At 55.6% G+C, this 19,284-nt stretch overlaps 5 protein-coding genes across 5 annotated transcripts; 4 read left to right on the forward strand and 1 right to left on the reverse strand.

Annotated features, from left to right (window-relative positions):
- The first annotated feature begins 406 nt into the window (after nt 1-406).
- Nucleotides 407-3,191, forward strand: LOC120753769 (mas-related G-protein coupled receptor member H-like). The gene is made up of 2 exons (XM_040066454.2): nt 407-915; nt 1,058-3,191. The coding sequence occupies exon 2, from the start codon at nt 1,169-1,171 to the stop codon at nt 2,072-2,074; it is 906 nt and encodes a 301-aa protein (XP_039922388.1). The 5' UTR covers nt 407-915; nt 1,058-1,168; the 3' UTR covers nt 2,075-3,191.
- Nucleotides 3,192-6,772: 3,581 nt separating this feature from the next.
- Nucleotides 6,773-9,011, forward strand: LOC120753766 (mas-related G-protein coupled receptor member A8-like). The gene is made up of 3 exons (XM_058421065.1): nt 6,773-6,851; nt 7,098-8,114; nt 8,883-9,011. The coding sequence occupies exons 2-3, from the start codon at nt 7,209-7,211 to the stop codon at nt 9,009-9,011; spliced, it is 1,035 nt and encodes a 344-aa protein (XP_058277048.1). The 5' UTR covers nt 6,773-6,851; nt 7,098-7,208.
- Nucleotides 9,012-10,277: 1,266 nt separating this feature from the next.
- On the forward strand, nt 10,278-13,315 carry LOC120753765 (mas-related G-protein coupled receptor member H-like). The gene is made up of 3 exons (XM_040066450.2): nt 10,278-10,363; nt 10,834-11,108; nt 11,355-13,315. The coding sequence occupies exon 3, from the start codon at nt 11,466-11,468 to the stop codon at nt 12,375-12,377; it is 912 nt and encodes a 303-aa protein (XP_039922384.1). The 5' UTR covers nt 10,278-10,363; nt 10,834-11,108; nt 11,355-11,465; the 3' UTR covers nt 12,378-13,315.
- Nucleotides 13,316-14,220: 905 nt separating this feature from the next.
- On the forward strand, nt 14,221-16,946 carry LOC120753760 (mas-related G-protein coupled receptor member H-like). Its single transcript, XM_040066445.1, has 2 exons — nt 14,221-15,373; nt 15,620-16,946. Exon 2 carries the CDS (start codon nt 15,731-15,733, stop codon nt 16,661-16,663), a length of 933 nt encoding a protein of 310 aa, XP_039922379.1. The 5' UTR covers nt 14,221-15,373; nt 15,620-15,730; the 3' UTR covers nt 16,664-16,946.
- A 1,410-nt stretch (nt 16,947-18,356) lies between these two features.
- LOC120753762 (mas-related G-protein coupled receptor member H-like) lies at nt 18,357-19,274 on the reverse strand. The gene has a single exon (XM_040066447.1). The coding sequence runs from the start codon at nt 19,272-19,274 to the stop codon at nt 18,357-18,359; it is 918 nt and encodes a 305-aa protein (XP_039922381.1).
- Between the last annotated feature and the right edge of the window lie 10 nt (nt 19,275-19,284).

Raw genomic sequence — 19,284 nt, forward strand, 5'->3', positions numbered from 1 at the left:
AGCAACCTGGGATAGTGGCAGGTGTCCCTGCTGGCAAAGGGACAGGATGGGACCAGGTAAAAACAACCACAGGAGCTCCCAGGGCTGAGGAGGCGGAGGAGCAGCTCTGGTGAAGGGCTGGAAGTGGGTGCACAGCACCCTGGTCTCTAATAGCTCTCATTGCATCATCTGGAGATTGGCAGTCATTAGGGTGGGCTCCAAGTGCTGCCAGGCTGCCTGCAAGCAACAGATTCCTGCTCTTGTCTTGGCTGTGAGAGCCTGCACTGGAATGATAGACACGGGAGCCCATGGCCCAGGGGTGCTCCCATGGGCCCAGGGCAGGTTTTGGCAATGGTTCTGGAGCTCCTCCCAGAATGGGAGGTGTTTCTGACAAGCAGCCAGGGGCTTCACCAGCACTGCCAGCATTGCAGAGCCACCAGCACCACCAGCATCCCTCTGCTGCTGGAGGGACCATGATCTCTCAGGGAAGAGAAAGGAGGAATGGTGGAAACCTGTTGGGAGAGGGAAGGAAGTTGTAGAATGGGAAGTTCTACAGGGAAGAAGAGTTATTCTAATCAGGACGAAATGAGGACACATTAGTAAAATAATTCATTTGCAGCTTATGACAAAAGTCACTTTCTCTGTAGGAAAAAGATAAGAAGTGAAATAACTCGAAGGAACTCAAATTCTGATGGAACCAAAGCTGCAATTTCCGTGACTGCACCGACCCTTGGGAAGCAGCACCAGGAGAAGGCACGGAAAGGAGACAGCATAACAGGAGAGGGGAGCTCCTGGTGATCTGGGCACTTTCTCCTTCATGTTACTGACCCGGGAGGAGCCGCTTTAGGATATGGATCCCAAAAGAGTAAGGGGTACCAGGAAGCGCCGCTGATCTGCACAGACCCCCTTTGCCTGCTGCTGCCCCACTGTGAACAGGTCAGTGGAATGTCTTCCCTCCTCCCTACCCCACCTCCCTCTCCTCCAGCAGCTGCTCTGCCACCCTCTCCCACCCCACCATTTCCACCACCCTCCTCCCCTGCACATCTCACTGCTCCCCACTGAACCCTTCCCTCTCCAGGGAGCTGCAGAGGAGCCGCATGGTCCATCCCGGGATTCTCCAAGCACTGACTCCCCATCCACTCTGACCACAGCCAGGGGCCACATCCCACTGCCTGCCCAGCGTCCATCCATGGAGGTGACCACCGTGTCCCCATCTCCTGCCTCACATACTGAATGGGACAATGTCTGTGAGACAGATGTCACCAATGTGGCCATACACAGTGTGACACTGCTCGTCTGCCTCTGTGGGCTGGTTGGGAACGGCGCTGTCCTCCGACACCTCAGCCTGAAACTCCATAATGCTGGCATATTTGACCTGGCTTTCACTGACTTCCTCTTCCTGCTCTTCACAGTCCCCTCTGCCCTCCTCCTCCTGGTGGAGGACGTGTCCTGCTCTCCTATCTTGCCTCTGCTGTACCTGAGTTTCCTTTTCCAGCTTTCAGTGGTCTCCTGCTTCTGGGTACTGTTCCGGATGATGTACACCAGCAGTGTGGTGAATATGTACAAGCTCTGCATGTTCTGTTGCCGCTGCGTCCTTCCTGAGCGTCTGCTATGGTTGGTGGACAGTCTCCAATACTGGGTCTTCTTTTCTCTCTTCACTGTCATTCCTGCAGTGACAAACCTGTGCCCGGCACAGCAGCAGGAGCAGTGCCAAGCAGCTCTCATCTCCATGTATGCCCTCATCCTGCCCCTCTTTGTTGCACCCCTGGTCATTTCCAGCACAATTGACATCATTAACACCAAGTGCGGTGCCAATAAGCGCTACATCGTTATCTCCCTTGTGATGGTCTTCATTCTCCTGCTCAGCTCCTGCAATTTCCTGCATCAGCTTGGCTACACCCTTGTGTCTTCTGAGGTTTTGTTCCTGCTCAACTGCATCCACAGCAGCATCAAACCCTTCATCTACTTCGTGGTAGGGAGGTGCTGGAGCCCCTGCTCCATGGGCTCCTTCCGGCTCTCCCTCCAGAGGGTCTTTGATGAGCAGGAAGAAGAAGATGCCCACAGCCATGATGCCTCCATGGACACAGGGGTCTGAGCCTGGTGATCCCTTCCACTGCTCTGCTGAAGGACCCTGGGAGAGTGGCTCAGGGTGTCCTTGAGCCACCTGATTAATAAATATCCACAGGATCCCCCTCCCTGTGGTGCTGCATTCCTGCAGGAGAAGGGAGCAGGGGCATTGCCCCGGGTGATTTTTGAGGGCTGCTCTGCAGGGAGCACACTGGAGCATGGCTTTCCTCCTCCCTCCTGGATCCACACAGCTCTAAGCAGAGCAGCTGGGCTCTCTTGCCTGCAAAGAATGTGACACAGTTGAGCCTTGGGGACACATCCAGCAGCTCAGGGTGCCAGTGATTTCCCAAATCCCTGTGGGGCTGGTGCCTCCTGATGGCAGCAGAGGGGTTGGGATCACATGGAGCATCCTTCCCCTTCTGTCCAGCAGAGCCAGCCCTGCATTCCCAGCTGATGGGAAGAGACACCAGGTAGGGCTGCAGAGCTGGGCAGGAACAGCAACATTCCCTCATTCTTTCAGTGGGAATTGGTCACATTCTTTCATCCCAGAATTAAATCATTCTGAGGAAAGTGCAGGGTCGATGGAGAACTCCCCTGAACCCTTGTGCCTGTGACCAACAAGAATATGGAAGATGGAAATTCACATCACCAGGTGCTTGGCCCATTTAATTTCATAGGAATTAGGGGGTTTTGCTGCTGTTCTGCACAATGGGGCCATCCTCTGCTTCCCCAGCATCAAAGTCCAAGGAAGGCCTGGAGCACCTCCATCCTCAACCTGGCCGCCCTCAGGAGGAGTTGAACAGCGACTCTGCACAGCAGCTTCAGCCAAAATCCATCTTGTACTCATCTTTGTCCTTTTGTGACTACCTGTAAATTATGTTTGCATTTATGTCTTTTGCATGTTTCCAATGTGGTAACTCCAAACCACATCTAGAGGGGATTTCTGCATCTCCTCTGGACTCATGGACTGCTGGAGGACAGTTTGTTTCATCACAGTATACACTTGCCGAGAGATCTCAGCTGTGATTTTTGGAGCACTTCTTCTCCATCTTTTTTCCATTGACCTTGGTGCTGCCGTGTTGTTTTCCCTCACCTGTCCTCACCCTCCCTCTCCTCTCTGACTAGAGGAAAAACTGCTGCCCATCGGTACCGTTGCCAACAAATTCTCCCAGTACTAAGGTACTTCCAAATCACCGCAGTGCCGAGCAGTTGATCTCGCCCAGGTTCCAGGTTGGGAAATCGCTGGCCATGTTTTCACCACCGGCCCGACGACCCTGTCGCCATCGTGCAGGCAGTGGCGGCTGCCGCGGCGCTGCTGCAATTTAGCAGCTGTCTTCATGCAGGGCGCTGAGAAGGAGAAGCTGCCACTGCCCTTGTGCCTGCAGCACCGAGATGGCAGCGGCCACGGCGCGTCCCCATCCCCCGGCAGCGGTGCCTGGCCAGCCCTGCTATGAACTGCGTGTGTGCTGCTCCGACTTTCTGCTTCAATGTATCGTCGCCCAGGCGTTACCAACCTCTCCAGCTGGGCCAGCAGCATGTGCATCTTCAGAGCCATCCGAGATTGGCTCCATTGGATCTGGTGGAAGCTTCCAGGGGCTTCTCATGGAAGCCGCTTTCTGTGGCCCTCTGGCGCCACTCAAACACCAGGCTGTGCCAAATCAACACAAATCAGCTGTTTGCTGTCCTTCCATTGGGCTGTGTGAGCCTGCACTGGAATGAAAAATTGGGAAATCTTGGCTCCGTTGTGTTTCCTTGGGCCCAGGGCAGGTTTTGGCAATGGTTCTGGAGCTCTTTCCAAAATGGGAGGTGTTTCTGACAAGCAGCCAGGTGCCACACCAGCGCTGCCAGCACTGCCAGCATTGCAGTGCCACCAGCACCACCAGCATCCCTCTGCTGCTGGAGGGACCATGATCTCTCAGGGGAGAGAAATGGGAATGGTAGAAACCTGGCGGGAGAGGGAAGGAAGTTGGAGAATGGGACACTCTCCTGGGAAGGAGGGTTTCTCATTAGGGGGAAATGTGGAGCCATTCACCGGTGTTATAAACAGGTGGTATGGTGCTTGGCTCTCGCAAATGTTGATCGAATATTATGTGTGTTATCATGTTAATGAAGCCCTGTTAAGGTTTGGTGTCACTGAGACAGACAAGAAATCACACGCAGACAAGAGATTTTCACAGAGGTTCTTCTGATCCAGCTCCCAGCTGAAAGAGCGGAGAGAAGAGAGCCCCTTTGTTTATTTTTTTACTTTTTATACGTTTGTGGGTCTAGCAGAAGACTGGCTTTTTGGGGTGTCCACCGCTCAGCCTCAGTGGCCAGACGAATTGTCAGTTACAATTGTTTTCAGGTTAGAAATATGCAAACAAAGGACAGAGAATGAAAACCAAAGGATTTGTTTATATTACTTCTGTGGGAAAGATAGAAAACTGCTCTAATATTCTACAGTAACTAAAAGATCTGACTCCATTTATGAAAATCAAAAGACTAATAAAGAAACTCAGAAAAACCAGGGTAACAGTTTGGAGTGTTTCTAATATGAGTATTGTGTTAATGTGGAAAGCTGCAATGCTGATCTCGGACCATCGTGGGCCGTCAAAGGCACGAGGATTTCACAAGGTCTGGGAAGGCGGGAAGAAGGAGGGGCTGTGTCTGAGGAGCGGGATATGTATGAATGTGGGCTTGGCTTTCCAAGAGAATCTCAGGCTTGTTACTGTTGTGGGCAGGGTGCACCTGGCCGTGCCTCTGGACCTTGTTTTTGTTCCTGATTTTAGTTCAATAAACTTTTTACAATTTTAAGAAGGGAGGCCTCATTTGTCACAACAAAGAAAAAGAGCACTTGATTTCTAGGGGAAAATTTAAAAAAAAAATAAAAAATCAAGCCAAATAACCCCGAGGCTGTGAAACTCTGACTTCCCCATGACTGTACCGAGTATTGGGAAACAACAGCAGGATAGGGCATGGAAGGAGCCAAGTGATCTCTGCACTTTGTCCTTCATGTTACTGACCTAACGGGAGCCGCTTTAGGATATGGATCCCAAAGGAGTAAGGGGTACCAGGAGGCGCCGCTGATCTGCACAGACCCCCTTTGCCTGCTGCTGCCCCACTGTGAACAGGTCAGTGGAATGTTTTCCCTCCTCCCTACCCCACCTCCTCTCCTCCAGCAGCTGCTCTGTTCCTGCCACCCTCTCCCGGTGACCGCAGTGCCCTCCCCAGCTCCCCCCTCCTCTGCCCTGTGCAGCCCATCTGGATCTTTGCATTGAAATCGGCTGAAATAAACTTTCTAACACCATGGGAAGCATTAGGAAGCAGGAATTCTTTACCTGCACAGGATACACAGGAGGAGCTCTCCTTGATCTGTGTGTGTGGCGAGACTTTACAACCGTGGGTTTATCCATTGTAACCGCACAAAATCATTAATATGCGTTTCTTATCTAAAACACAAGCATCCCTTTCCTGGAACTATTTTCCATGTGTCCTCCTCCTACTGGAAGTCCTGTGATGATCCTGGAGGATCATTCAGAGGGGTCTCTGGTGGTCGTATTCCCTGAGTGCTGCCATATTAAAGGTGACCTTGCCTTGAGTTTGAGTTTTAGCCTTGCACTGCTGCTTCTCGTTACAGAACTTGCCCCCAAACCGCTGCAGGTCTCCTAACTTGTTCCTGCACTGGCTCCAGCCACGTTTATCATCCTGTGTGCTCCTGAGGAGCACATTGGAGCTGGGCTTTCCTCCTCCCTCCTGGGTCCCCGAACACAGTGGCCCGGAGGAGCAGAGACACTGCCAGGGTCCCATGAGGAGCAGAGGAGGAGGAGGGGGGATGGCAGGGGAATAAAAGCCGCCCTGGGTGGGTTCTGGGGTGTCAGAGCAGTCTGGAGTGGTCAGGAGAGTGTCAGAGAGGGTTGGAGGGGATCTGGATGCCGGCAAACGCAGAGGAGAGCAGAGCCTGAGAGGCCACACTCAGAGTGGGGGAGATGCTGTGCGAGAAACCTGTGGGATGAGATAGGATGGGGTGAGGATGGAGAGAGGGATGGCATGGCATGGCATGGCATGGCATGGCATGGCATGGCATGGCATGGCATGGCATGGCATGGCATGGCATGGCATGGCATGGCATGGCATGGAACAGCATGGCATGGGGACAGGACAGGACTGGAAGCAGCTCAGCTGGGCTTCCTTGGGCTGATGTGTGGTGTTGGCACTGCTCCTGGATCCCTTCCCAGAATGGGAGTTACTTCTGAGAAGCCCACAGCTGCTTCAGCAGCGCTGCCAGCACTGCCATCATTGCAGAGCCACCAGCACCACCAGCATCCCTCTGCTGCTGGAGGGACCATGATCCCTCAGGGAAGAGAAACGGGGAATGGTGGAAACCTGTTGGGAGAGGGAAGGAAGCTGGAGAATGGCACATTCTACAGGGAAGGGGATTGTTTCTAATCAGGAGGAAATAAGCAGCGAATTTCAAAATTCCGTCTGTGGAGTGTCTGGCAAATGTCACTTCCTTAGTGGAAAAAGCAAAACAAAAAAAAATCATAACAAATGACTCTGTAGAAGTGGAACTCTGACGTAGCCAAAGATGCAATTTCCGACTCCCCTGTGACTGCACCGAGATTTGGGAAGCAGCAACAGGAGAGGGCACGGAGAGGAGCCAGCAGGATGGGAGTGGGGAGCTCCTGGTGATTTGGGAACTTTCTCCTTCATGTTACTGACCCGGGAGGAGCCGCTTTAGGATATGGATCCCAAAGGATAAGGGGTACCAGGAAGCGCCGCTGATCTGCACAGACCCCCTTTGCCTGCTGCTGCCCCACTGTGAACAGGTCAGTGGAATGTTTTCCCTCCTCCCTACCCCACCTCCCTCTCCTCCAGCAGCTGCTCTGTTCCTGCCTCCCTCTCCCGGTGACCGCAGTGCCCTCCCCAGCTCCCCCCTCCTCTGCCCTGCGCTTCCCTTCTGCATCCCCTGACCAACATCCCAACCCTCCCACCTCCCTCTCCCACCCCACCATTTCCACCACCCTCCTCCCCTGCACATCTCACTGCTCCCCACTGAACCCTTCCCTCTCCAGGGAGCTGCAGAGGAGCCGCATGGTCCATCCCGGGATTCTCCAAGCACTGACTCCCCATCCACTCTGACCACAGCCGGGGGCCACATCCCACTGCCTGCCCAGCGTCCAGCCATGGAGGTGACCACCGTGTCCCCATCTCCTGCCTCACCCACTGAATGGGAGGATCTCTGTGAGACACCTGTCACCAATGTGGCCATAGACAGTGTGACACTGCTCGTCTGCCTCTGTGGGCTGGTTGGGAACGGCGCTGTCCTCCGGCTCCTCAGCCTGAAACACCGTAATGCTTACATCTTTGACTTGGCTTTCACTGACTTCCTCTTCCTGCTCTTCACAGTCCCCTCCACGCTCCTCTTCCTGGTGGAGGACATCTCCTGCTCTTCTATCGTGCCTCTGCTGTTCCTGAGTTTCCTTTTCCAGCTGTCAGTGGTCTCCTTGAATTGGGAGCTGTTCCGGCTGGCACGCACCAGCAATATACTGGATATGTGCAGGTTCTGCTGCCGCTGCGACCTTTCCGAGCGCCTGTTGTGGTTGGTGGGGGCTGTCAAATTCTGGGTCTTCTTTGCTCCCTTCACTGTCATTCCTGCACTGACAAACCTGTGCCCAGCACAGCAGCAGGAGCCGTGCCAGGCAGCTATCATCTCTGTGTACACCCTCATCCTGCTCCTCTTTGTTGCACCCCTGGTCATTTCCAGCACAATCAAGTTCTTTAAGGCTAAGAGGGGCTCCAAGAAGCAGGAACTCAAGAGGCGCGACATCGTTATCTTCCTCATGGTGCTCTTCATTTTCCCACTCAGCCTCTGCAATTTCCTGCATCATCTTGGCTACAGGGTTGTGTCTTCCCAGGTATTTTTCCTGCTCAACTGCATCCAGAGCAGCATTAAACCCTTCATCTACTTCGTGGCAGGGAGGTGCTGGAACCACTTCTCCTGGAGGTCCCTCCGGCTCTACCTCTGGAGGGTCTTTGATGAGCAGGAAGAAGAAGCTGCCCACAGCAATGATGTGCCAACGCACAAAGAGGTCTGAGCCTGGAGATCCCTTCCACTGCTCTGCTGAAGGACCCTGGGAGAGTGGCTCAGGGTTCCTTGACCCACCTGATTAATAAATATCCACAGGATCCCCCTCCCTGTGGTGCTGCATTCCTGCAGGAGAAGGGAGCAGGGGCATTGCCTTGGGTGATTTTTGAGGGCTGCTCTGCAGGGAGCACATTGGAGCATGGCTCTCCTCCTCCCTCCTGGATCCACACAGCTCCAAGCAGAGCAGCTGGGCTCAGTTCTGTGCCCCAGCTCTATTCCCCATGGAATGTCCCTCATGGCCTCGGCCCCAGGGAATGAACTCCATCTCCTCTGGCTGCACAGATGAGTTTCATGGTGTTTGCAGGGATCTCTTGCCTGCAAAGAATGTGACACAGTTAAGCCATGGGGACACACCCAGCAGCACGGGGTGGCACTGATTTCCCAAATCCCTGTGGGGCTGGTGCCTCCTGATGGCAGCAGAGGGGTTGGGATCACACGGAGCATCCTTCCCCTTCTGTCCAGCAGAGCCAGCCCTGCATTCCCAGCTGATGGGAAGAGACACCAGGTAGGGCTGCAGAGCTGGGCAGGAACAGCAACATTCCCTCATTCTTTCAGTGGGAATTGGTCACATTCTTTCATCCCAGAATTAAATCGTTCTGAGGAAAGTGCAGGGTTGATGGAGAACTCCCCTGAACCCTTGTGCCTGTGACCAACAAGAATATGGAAGATGGAAATTCCCCTCACCAGGTGCTTGGCCCATTTAATTTCACAGGAATTAGGGGGTTTTGCTGCTGTTCTGCACAATGGGGCCATCCTCTGCTTCCCCAGCATCAAAGTCCAAGGAAGGCCTGGAGCACCTCCATCCTCAACCTGGCCACCCTCAGGAGGAGCTGAACAGTGACTCTGCACAGGAGCTCCAGCCAAAATCCATCTTGTACTCCTCTTTGTCCTTTTGCAACTACCTGTAAATTATGTTTTCATTTATGTCTTTGGTTTGTTTCCAGTGTGGTAACTCCAAACCAAAATTTGTTTAATAAACTTTGCTTTGCTACAGAGTGTGTCCCTGTTGAACAATGTCCAAAAATGGCTCATTTCTCACTTCCCACAATATTTAGAGCTTTTAATACCCTTTGGACATCTCTTAACAAATAAGAAAGGCCATGACCACGTTCTACCCCACTGAGGGGCACTGATTAAATTGAAGGAGACGAGTCTGACCTGGTTTCCTCTCACAGCCTGGAGAACTTCACCACAGAGGACTCACATCACCTCACACCCAGCAGCTGCTGCCCCTGGGTCAGGATCTTCCAGAGGTTCCCTGGAGTGGCCACTTGGGAAAGGGGAGCAAAGCCCACGGGCTGAGCCCGAGCAGCGTCCGCAGCGGGGTCTGTCCCAGGTCCTGCCACAGCCCCTGCTCTCTGTGCTGCTTCATGTTCTCCAGGGATCTCACAAACAGGGAACTATTTCACATCCTCTGGTGGGATCAGGGCTCTGCTTCTGCTCTGCTCTTGCCTTTCTGCAGGAAATGAGGAACAGGAGACAGCCTCAGCAAGGAGACCTATGGGAAAAGCACTTTGTCCCCATGTCAGCTTCCTCTTTCATTGCTTTAAAAGCAACTCCAGTCCCAAAATCTGGTCTTTTATCACTGTCTGAACATGCTCCTCTCTTTCCCGGGCTGGATCCTCAGGACCCTGCACTACAAATGTGCTGCTAAACTTTGATTTCTGGTTCAAATCTAATTTTGCCACTTGTATACCACAGTTTCAGTGGTGCTTCACCTTCACCCGGAGTGAGCATTGCGCTGCCTTCGAGGGGAATTTCTCACAGGGACCTTGCCCTGCCTCTGTGTCTGTGTCCACACGCCTGTCATAGTTCTGCTTCCACCGACTGGATTGTTTTGTGTGTGGTTTTTTCCCTCGCTGTGCCGATCTGGTCGGTGTCAGAGTGAGCCCGGCCAATGAACGCGGCTGTGCTGTCGCCTCATATTGAACGTGGTTTTCCCAGATGCCCTTGGCGGGGATTTTTCCAGCCGTCTCAAAGACTCGTTTGGAACCCCCTGACGGTGGGATCCCCGCACGGGACCGGCTCTGGAGTGCCCGAGGAGCTCGGGAAGGCTGAGGAAAGGGGCGGGGGCGGGTCCGGATGCCGGCAATCCCAACTCTCCGCACGGGAGGGAAGCAGAGCCCGACAGAGCGCGCTCGGAGCAGCGGAGCCGCCGCCGGCCGGGAAAGCTGCGGGATGGGAGAGGATGCGGTGAGGATGGAGAGCGGGCAGGGCCAGCAGGGAGGAGGATGCGATGGGGACAGGCAGCAGGAAAGGGGAGCCGGCATGAGGATGGCAGTGGGATAGAGCCAGGAAGCTCAGCTGAGCGTTCATTGGACCAGGGGAGGTTTTGGCAATGATCTCGGAGCCCTTCCCGGAATTGGGAGTTACTTCTGAGAAGCACCCAGCTGCTTCAGCAGCACTGCCGGCACTGCCAGCATTGCAGTGTCACCAGCACCACCAGCATCCCTCTGCTGCTGGAGGGACCATGATCTCTCGGGGAAGAGAAAGGGGGAATGGTGGAAACCTGTCGGGAGAGGGGAGGCATTTGGAGAACGGGAAACTCTGCCGGGAAGGCATGTTTCCAATCACGAGGAAACGAGGAGCCATTTGCAAAATACTTCGGTTGCACCTTTTGACAAAAGTTACTTTCTCTTTCGAAAACGAAACCCGAAAAATAGCTCTGAGGAAGTGAAATTCTGATGTAACCAAAGATGAAATTTCCGACTCCCCCGTGACTGCACCGAGCCTTGGGAAGCAGCACCAGGAGAGGGCACGGAGAGGAGCCAGCGGGATGGGAGTGGGGAGATCCCCGTGATCTGGGCACTTTCTCCTTCGTGTTACTGACCCGGGAGGAGCCGCTTTAGGATATGGATCCCAAAGGAGTAAGGGGCACCAGGAGGCGCCGCTGATCTGCACAGACCCCCTTTGCCTGCTGCTGCCCCACTGTGAACAGGTCAGTGGAATGTTTTCCCTCCTCCCTACCCCACCTCCCTCTCCTCCAGCAGCTGCTCTGTTCCTGCCTCCCTCTCCCGGTGACCGCAGTGCCCTCCCCAGCTCCCCCCTCCTCTGCCCTGCGCTTCCCTTCTGCATCCCCTGACCAACATCCCAACCCTCCCACCTCCCTCTCCCACCCCACCATTTCCACCACCCTCCTCCCCTGCACATGTCACTGCTCCCCACTGAACCCTTCCCTCTCCAGGGAGCTGCAGAGGAGCCGCATGGTCCATCCCGGGATTCTCCAAGCACTGACTCCCCATCCACTCTGACCACAGCCAGGGGCCACATCCCACTGCCTGCCCAGCGTCCATCCATGGAGGTGACCACCGTGTCCCCATCTCCTGCCTCACCCACTGAATGGGAGGATCTCTGTGAGACACATGTCACCAATGTGGCCATACACAGTGTGACACTGCTCGTCTGCCTCTGTGGGCTGGTTGGGAACGGCGCTGTCCTCCGGCTCCTCAGCCTGAAAAACCGTAACACTGACATCTTTGACCTGGCTTTTGCTGACTTCCTCTTCCTGCTCTTCACCATCCCCTCTGCCCTCCTCATCCTGGTGGAGGACATCTCCTGCTCTCATATCGTGCCCCTGCTCTACCTGAATTTCCTTTTCCACCTGTCAGCAATCTCCTTGTATTGGGCACTGTTCCTGACGGCTGATATCAGCAGTACACTGGATATGTGCATGTTCTCCTGCCGCTGCAACATTCCCAAGCGCCTGTTGTGGTTGGTGGGCAGTGTCCAATTCTGGGTCTTCTTTTCGCTCTTCACTGTCATTCCTGCAGTCACAAACATGTGCCCAGCACAGCAGCAGGAGCAGTGCCAGGCAGCTCTCATCTCCGTATACACCCTCATCCTGCTCCTCTTTGTTGCACCCATTCTCATTTCCAGCACAATCAAGTTCTTTAAGGCCAGGAGGGGATCCAAGAAGCAGCAACCCAAGAGGCGCGACATCGTTATCTTCCTCATGATGCTCTTCATTCTCCTGCTCAGCGTCTGCCATGTCCTGCAGCAGCTTGTCGACACATTTCTGCCTTCTGAGGTTTTGTTCCTGCTCAACTGCATCCAGAGCAGCATCAAACCCTTCATCTACTTCGTGGTAGGGAGGTGCTGGAGCAACTTCTCCTGGAGGTCCTTCCGGCTCTCCCTCCAGAGGGTCTTTGATGAGCAGGAAGAAGAAGCTGCCCACAGCAATGATGCCTCCATGGACACAGGGGTCTGAGCCTGGAGATCCCTTCCACTGCTCTGCTGAAGGACCCTGGGAGAGTGGCTCAGGGTGTCCTTGAGCCACCTGATTAATAAATATCCCCAGGATCCCCCTCCCTGTGGTGCTGCATTCCTGCAGGAGAAGGGAGCAGGGGCATTGCCTTGGGTGATTTTTGAGGGCTGCTCTGCAGGGAGCACACTGGAGCATGGCTCTCCTCCTCCCTCCTGGATCCACACAGCTCCAAGCAGAGCAGCTGGGCTCAGTTCTGTGCCCCAGCTCTATTCCCCATGGAATGTCCCGCATGGCCTCGGCCCCAGGGAATGAACTCCATCTCCTCTGGCTGCACAGATGAGTTTCATGGTGTTTGCAGGGATCTCTTTCCTGCAAAGAATGTGACACAGTTAAGCCATGGGGACACACCCAGCAGCACGGGGTGCCAGTGATCTCCCAAATCCCTGTGGGGCTGGTGCCTCCTGATGGCAGCAGAGGGGTTGGGATCACACGGAGCATCCTTCCCCTTCTGTCCAGCAGAGCCAGCCCTGCATTCCCAGCTGATGGGAAGAGACACCAGGTAGGGCTGCAGAGCTGGGCAGGAACAGCAACACTCCCTCATTCTTTCAGTGGGAATTGGTCACATTCTTTCATCCCAGAATTAAATCATTCTGAGGAAAGTGCAGGGTCAATGGAGAACTCCCCTGAACCCTTGTGCCTGGGACCAACAAGAATATGGAAGATGGAAATTCCCCTCACCAGGTGCTTGGCCCATTTAATTTCACAGGAATTAGGGGGTTTTGCTGCTGTTCTGCACAATGGGGCCATCCTCTGCTTCCCCAGCATCAAAGTCCAAGGAAGGCCTGGAGCACCTCCATCCTCAACCTGGCCACCCTCAGGAGGAGCTGAGCAACAACTCTGCACAGCAGCTCCAGCAAAAATCCATCTTGTACTCCTCTTTGTCCTTTTGCAACTACCTGTAAATTATGTTTGTATTTATGTCTTTTTTTTTGTTTCCAATGTGGTAACTCCAAACCCAAAATTTGTTTAATAAACTTTGCTTTGCTACAGAGTGTGTCCCTGTTGAACAATGTCCAAAAATGGCTCATTTCTCACTTCCCACAATATTTAGAGCTTTTAATACCCTTTGGACATCTCGTAACCAATAACAAAGGCCATGACCAGGTTCTACCCCACTGAGGGGCACTGATTAAATTGAAGGAGACGAGTCTGACCTGGTTTCCTCTCACAGCCTGGAGAACTTCACCACAGAGGACTCACATCACCTCACACCCAGCAGCTGCTGCCCCTGGGTCAGGATCTTCCAGAGGTTCCCTGGAGTGGCCACTTGGGAAAGGGGAGCAAAGCCCACGGGCTGAGCCCGAGCAGCGTCCGCAGCGGGGTCTGTCCCAGGTCCTGCCACAGCCCCTGCTCTCTGTGCTGCTTCATGTTCTCCAGGGATCTCACAAACAGGGAACTATTTCACATCCTCTGCTGGGATCAGGGCTCTGCTTCTGCTCTGCTCTTGCCTTTCTCCAGGAAACGAGGAACAGGAGACAGCCTCAGCAAGGAGACCTATGGGAAAAGCACTTTGTCTCCATGTCAGCTTCCTCTTTCATTGCTTTAAAAGCAACCCCAATCACAAAATCTGGTCTTTTATCACTGCCTGAACATGCTCCTCTCTTTCCCGGGCTGGATCCTCAGGACCCTGAATCACAAATGTGCTGCTAAACTTTGATTTCTGGTTCAAATGTAATTTTGCCACTTGTACACTACAGTTTCAGTGGTGCTTCACCTTCACCCGGAGTGAGCATTGCGCTGCCTTCGAGGGGAATTTCTCACAGGGACCTTGCCCTGCCTCTGTGTCTGTGTCCACACGCCTGTCATAGTTCTGCTTCCACCGACTGGATTGTTTTGTGTGTGGTTTTTTCCCTCGCTGTGCCGATCTGGTCGGTGTCAGAGTGAGCCCGGCCAATGAACGCGGCTGTGCTGTCGCTTCATATTGAACGTGGTTTTCCCAGATGCCCTTGGCGGGGATTTTTCCAGCCGTCTCAAAGACTCGTTTGGAACCCCCTGACGGTGGGATCCCGCACGGGACCGGCTCTGGAGTGCCCGAGGAGCTCGGGAAGGCTGAGGAAAGGGGCGGGGCGGGTCCGGATGCCGGCAATCCCAACTCTCCGCACGGGAGGGAAGCAGAGCCCGACAGAGCGCGCTCGGAGCAGCGGAGCCGCCGCCGGCCGGGAAAGCTGCGGGATGGGAGAGGATGCGGTGAGGATGGAGAGCGGGCAGGGCCAGCAGGGAGGAGGATGCGATGGGGACAGGCAGCAGGAAAGGGGAGCCGGCATGAGGATGGCAGTGGGATAGAGCCAGGAAGCTCAGCTGAGCGTTCATTGGACCAGGGGAGGTTTTGGCAATGATCTCGGAGCCCTTCCCGGAATTGGGAGTTACTTCTGAGAAGCACCCAGCTGCTTCAGCAGCACTGCCGGCACTGCCAGCATTGCAGTGTCACCAGCACCACCAGCATCCCTCTGCTGCTGGAGGGACCACGATCTCTCGGGGAAGAGAAAGGGGGAATGGTGGAAACCTGTCGGGAGAGGGAAGGATATTAGAGAATGGGACATTCTGCCGGGAAGGCATGTTTCTAATCAGGAGGAAATGAGCAGCCAATTACAAAATTCCGTCTGTCGATTGTGTGGCAAACGCCACTTCCTTAGTGGATAAAAACAAAAAAAAAACCCCATAACAAACGACTGTGTAAGTGGAACTCTGACGTAGCCAAAGATGCAATTTCCGACTCCTCTGACTCAACCGAGCTTTAGAAGCAGCACCAGGAGAGGGCACGGAGAGGAGCCAGCGGGATGGGAGTGGGGAGCTCCCCGTGATCTGGGCACTTTCTCCTTCATGTTACTGACCCGGGAGGAGCCGCTTTAGGATATGGATCCCAAAGGAGTAAGGGGCACCAGGAGGCGCCGCTGATCTGCACAGACCCCCTTTGCCTGCTGCTGCCCCACTGTGAACAGGTCAGTGGAATGTTTTCCCTCCTCCCTACCCCACCTCCCTCTCCTCCAGCAGCTGCTCTGTTCCTGCCTCCCTCTCCCGGTGACCGCAGTGCCCTCCCCAGCTCCCCCCTCCTCTGCCCTGCGCTTCCCTTCTGCATCCCCTGACCAACATCCCAACCCTCCCACCTCCCTCTCCCACCCCACCATTTCCACCACCCTCCTCCCCTGCACATCTCACTGCTCCCCACTGAACCCTTCCCTCTCCAGGGAGCTGCAGAGGAGCCGCATGGTCCATCCCGGGATTCTCCAAGCACTGACTCCCCATCCACTCTGACCACAGCCAGGGGCCACATCCCACTGCCTGCCCAGCGTCCATCCATGGAGGTGACCACCGTGTCCCCATCTCCTGCCTCACCCACTGAATGGGACAATGTCTGTGAGATTGATGTCACCGATGTGGCCGTAGACAGTGTGACACTGCTCGTCTGCCTCTGTGGGCTGGTTGGAAACGGGGCTGTCCTCTGCCTTCTCCGAAGGAACCCCACCACTTTTTACATCATCAACCTGGCCTTTGCCAACTTCACCTTCCTCTACTTCATGGTCCTCTCCACCCTGCTCTACCTGTCGGAGGAATTGTCCTGCTCCACTATCACACCCTTGGTGTTCCTGAGGGCACTTTTACCGCTCTTGCTGTTCTCCTACAACCTGGGGCTGTACCTGCTCACGGCCATCAGCATTGACAGCTGCACATCCGTCCTCTGCCCGCTCTGGTACCGCTGCCGCCGTCCCCAGCGCCTGTCGTGGGTGGTGTGCGCCCTGCTCTGGGCATTCTCCATCGCTCTCATTGTCACAGTGACTTGCCTGTGCCAGTCACAGGAGCACGAGCACTGCCGGGTGTCTCTCACCTCCATGTACGCCCTCAACCTCTTCCTCTTTGCCCCAGCCATGGTCATTTCCACCACAATCCTCTTCATTAAGGTCAAGTGTGTCTTCCAGCAGCAGCAACCCAAGAGGCTCAACACTGTTAATTTCCTCTTTGTGCTCTTCTTCCTCCTCTTTGCTCTCCCCCTCGGCCTCTCCAATTTCCTGCAGCAGCTCGGTTACATCTTTGCGTCCTCCCAGGTTTTTTTCCTGCTCTCCTGCATCCACAGCACCATCAACCCCTTCATCCTGTTCTTGGCAGGGAGGTGCTGGAGGCCCTGCTCTGTGCAGTCCCTCCGGCTCTCCCTCCAGAGGGTCTTTGAGGAGCCAGAAGAAAACACTGCCCACAGCCATGATCCTGCCATGGACACAGCGATCCCAGGCTGTTGATCCCTTCCACTGCTCTGCTGAAGGACCCTGGGAGAGTGGCTCAGGGTTTCCTTGAGCCACCTGATTAATAAATATCCACGGGATCCCCCTCTCTGTGGTGCTGTGATCCCACAGGAGAAGGGAGCAGGGGCATTCCCAAGGATGCACATTTCCTCCTCTCTCACGGGTCCTACAGCACTATTCCCCAAAAGGGATCATACCCTACAGGGCTGTGATCCCCAAATCCCCCTGGCACCTGGTTCTTGCATCCCACTGCTGTCTGATATCAATAAACATCTTTGTTAATGCTGAACTGCCTTCGCCCCCTCTGCCAGCGCTTCCCGGCCTCCTCTGGTTCCTGCTGCCAGCCAGGAATGTGGCTGGAGGGAGGGGACACACCCATGGCCTGCTCTCCCTGGGGCAACCATGATCCCGAGCGCCCAAAGCTTGGCTGGCACCGGCACGGACAGGATGGGGCTCAGCATTCGCCCCTGGCTGCTCCCAGCGTGTCACAGCAAAGATGTCCCCGAAGGTCTTTCATTTTGGGAGCCAGGCGCAAAGGACTCTCTGCCTTCAGCAATTCTTGCTCTCCGCTGCTGCCTTCAGCTGCTCCCTCAGCAGGCTCAGGGGGTGCAGCAGCAAGGAGAGGAGGAGGAGGCCGTGGTCCTCAGCGCCCCCTTCCAGGAGCAGGGTGACGCCTGTGTCTGTCACCATGGGCTCCACGGGACGTCGCCCGCCTGTGCCGAGGTCACCAGCCCCACCGCATCCCACACATTACCAACGAGTCCCGCCACATCCCGCGCCGTCCCGCTGTGTCCAACACCTGCCCACGGGCCCCACCACGTCCCAAAGCCGCCCCACAACCTCCCATCCCACCCACCTCCCGTCCTTCCCATCGCTCCCGGGCCCGTGCCCGAGGCTCCAGCCCCTCCCGATGGGCTGCTCACCCCGGACCGCCCCATCCGGATTTCGGGGATCGTTTCTCTGGAAGATCCCACTCCAGAGCTTCACCCGGGTGTCCCGCCCCCCAGCCTCCCTGGGAGAGGGACGAGAGGCGACAGCGGGATGGATCCATCAGCGTTTATTGGGGCGTGGAATGGCCAGGAGTGGATCCACTGCCGGGGATCCCGGGTGGAGCGGGGCAGGAGCGGGGCTGTAGCGGGGAAGGCGGCTCCAGCGGGGAATCCGGGATGTCAGAGGGGATCAGGACGCGTCTGGATGCCGGCAATCCCAAATGTTCCCACAGGAGGGCAGCAGAGCCCTGGGAAACCTGCGGGGATGGGCTGGGATGGGACGGGACGGGACGGGACGGGACGGGACGGGACGGGACGGGACGGGACGGGATGGATGGGATGGGATGGGATGGGATGGGATGGGATGGGATGGGATGGGATGGGATGGGATGGGATGGGATGGGATGGGATGGGATGGGATGGGATGGGATGGGATGGATACAGGCAACAGGGAAGGGGAGTCGAGATGAGAATGCTTTCAGGATAGGGTTGGGGTGGGAATGTGGATGGGATGGGGATGGGAATGGGAATGGGATAGGCACAACAACATGGATCAGAGGGATGGGAAAAGGGAAGGCAAAAGCTGTGGGATGCATCCTGACTCACAGCTGCAGGAAGATGACCTTCAAGCCTGGCTGGGAGTGAGAGTGGGCAGCTTAGCATTGTGTGGGTAGCACGGCCGGTGCGAGCACAGTGGCCTCTCAGCTGGAGATTGTGGTGATCCCTGTCTCCTCAAAGACCCTCCGGAAGGCAACCTGGAGGGACACGATGGAGCAGTGCCTCCAGCAGCTCCCCACCAAGAAGTAGATGAAGGGGTTGATGCTGCTGTTGATGCAGGCCAGCAGGAAAACCACCTGGGAGGACACCACGGTGTGGCCGAGCTGCTGAAGGAAATTCCAGAGGCTGAGAGGCACTCCAAAGATGAGGAAGAAGAGCACAGTGAGGAAGATAACGATGTAGAGCCTCTTAGGCTGACGTCTCTTGGAGCCACACTGGACCCTGATGAAGAGGATCACATTGGAGATGACCATGGGTGGAGCAAAGATGAGGAAGCTGAGGGCGTACATGGAGATGAGAGCCACCCGGCAGTGCTCGTGCTCCTGCGACAGGCACAGGGAGGTGACCACGGCCATGACAGCGACGGAGAGTGCCCAGAGCAGGGCGCACACCACCCACGACAGGCGCTGGGGACGGTTGCAGCGGTACCAGAGCGGGAAGAGAATCGAGGCACACCTCTCGATGCTGATGGCTGTCAGCAGGTACAGCCCCATGTTGTAGGAGAAGAGGGAGAGCAGCAGAAGGGACCTGAGGTACATCAGGGACACGACGGCGGAGCAGGACACGTCCTCCAGCAGGTAGAGCAGGGAGGAGGGGACCATGAAGAGGAGGAAGGTGAAGTCGGCGACGGCCAGGTTGAGGATGTAGATGGTGATGGGGTTCCTGCGGATGTGGAATCCAAGGAGCCAGAGCACGGCCCCATTCCCAGACAGCCCACAGAGGCAGACGAGCAGCGTGACACCGTCTGTGGCCGCATCGGCGACGTTGATCCCACAGGAATCATCTCCCTCCGCGTCCGTAACGGGAGATGAGGGAGGTGGGGACGTCTGGTTCGGCTCCATGGTGGACGGC

Source organism: Hirundo rustica, chromosome 6, assembly GCF_015227805.2.
Source record: "Hirundo rustica isolate bHirRus1 chromosome 6, bHirRus1.pri.v3, whole genome shotgun sequence".
Classification (NCBI taxonomy): Eukaryota; Metazoa; Chordata; class Aves; order Passeriformes; family Hirundinidae; genus Hirundo; species Hirundo rustica.

Coding starts and splice junctions, on each gene's coding strand:
- LOC120753769 (XM_040066454.2), top strand. CDS start 1,169: ATGGAGGTGACCACCGTGTCCCCATCTCCTGCCTCACATACTGAATGG.
- LOC120753766 (XM_058421065.1), top strand. CDS start 7,209: ATGGAGGTGACCACCGTGTCCCCATCTCCTGCCTCACCCACTGAATGG. Junction 8,115..8,882: donor ATGTGCCAACGCACAAAGAG/GTCTGAGCCTGG, acceptor TTAATTTCACAG/GAATTAGGGGGTTTTGCTGC.
- LOC120753765 (XM_040066450.2), top strand. CDS start 11,466: ATGGAGGTGACCACCGTGTCCCCATCTCCTGCCTCACCCACTGAATGG.
- LOC120753760 (XM_040066445.1), top strand. CDS start 15,731: ATGGAGGTGACCACCGTGTCCCCATCTCCTGCCTCACCCACTGAATGG.
- LOC120753762 (XM_040066447.1), bottom strand. CDS start 19,274: ATGGAGCCGAACCAGACGTCCCCACCTCCCTCATCTCCCGTTACGGAC.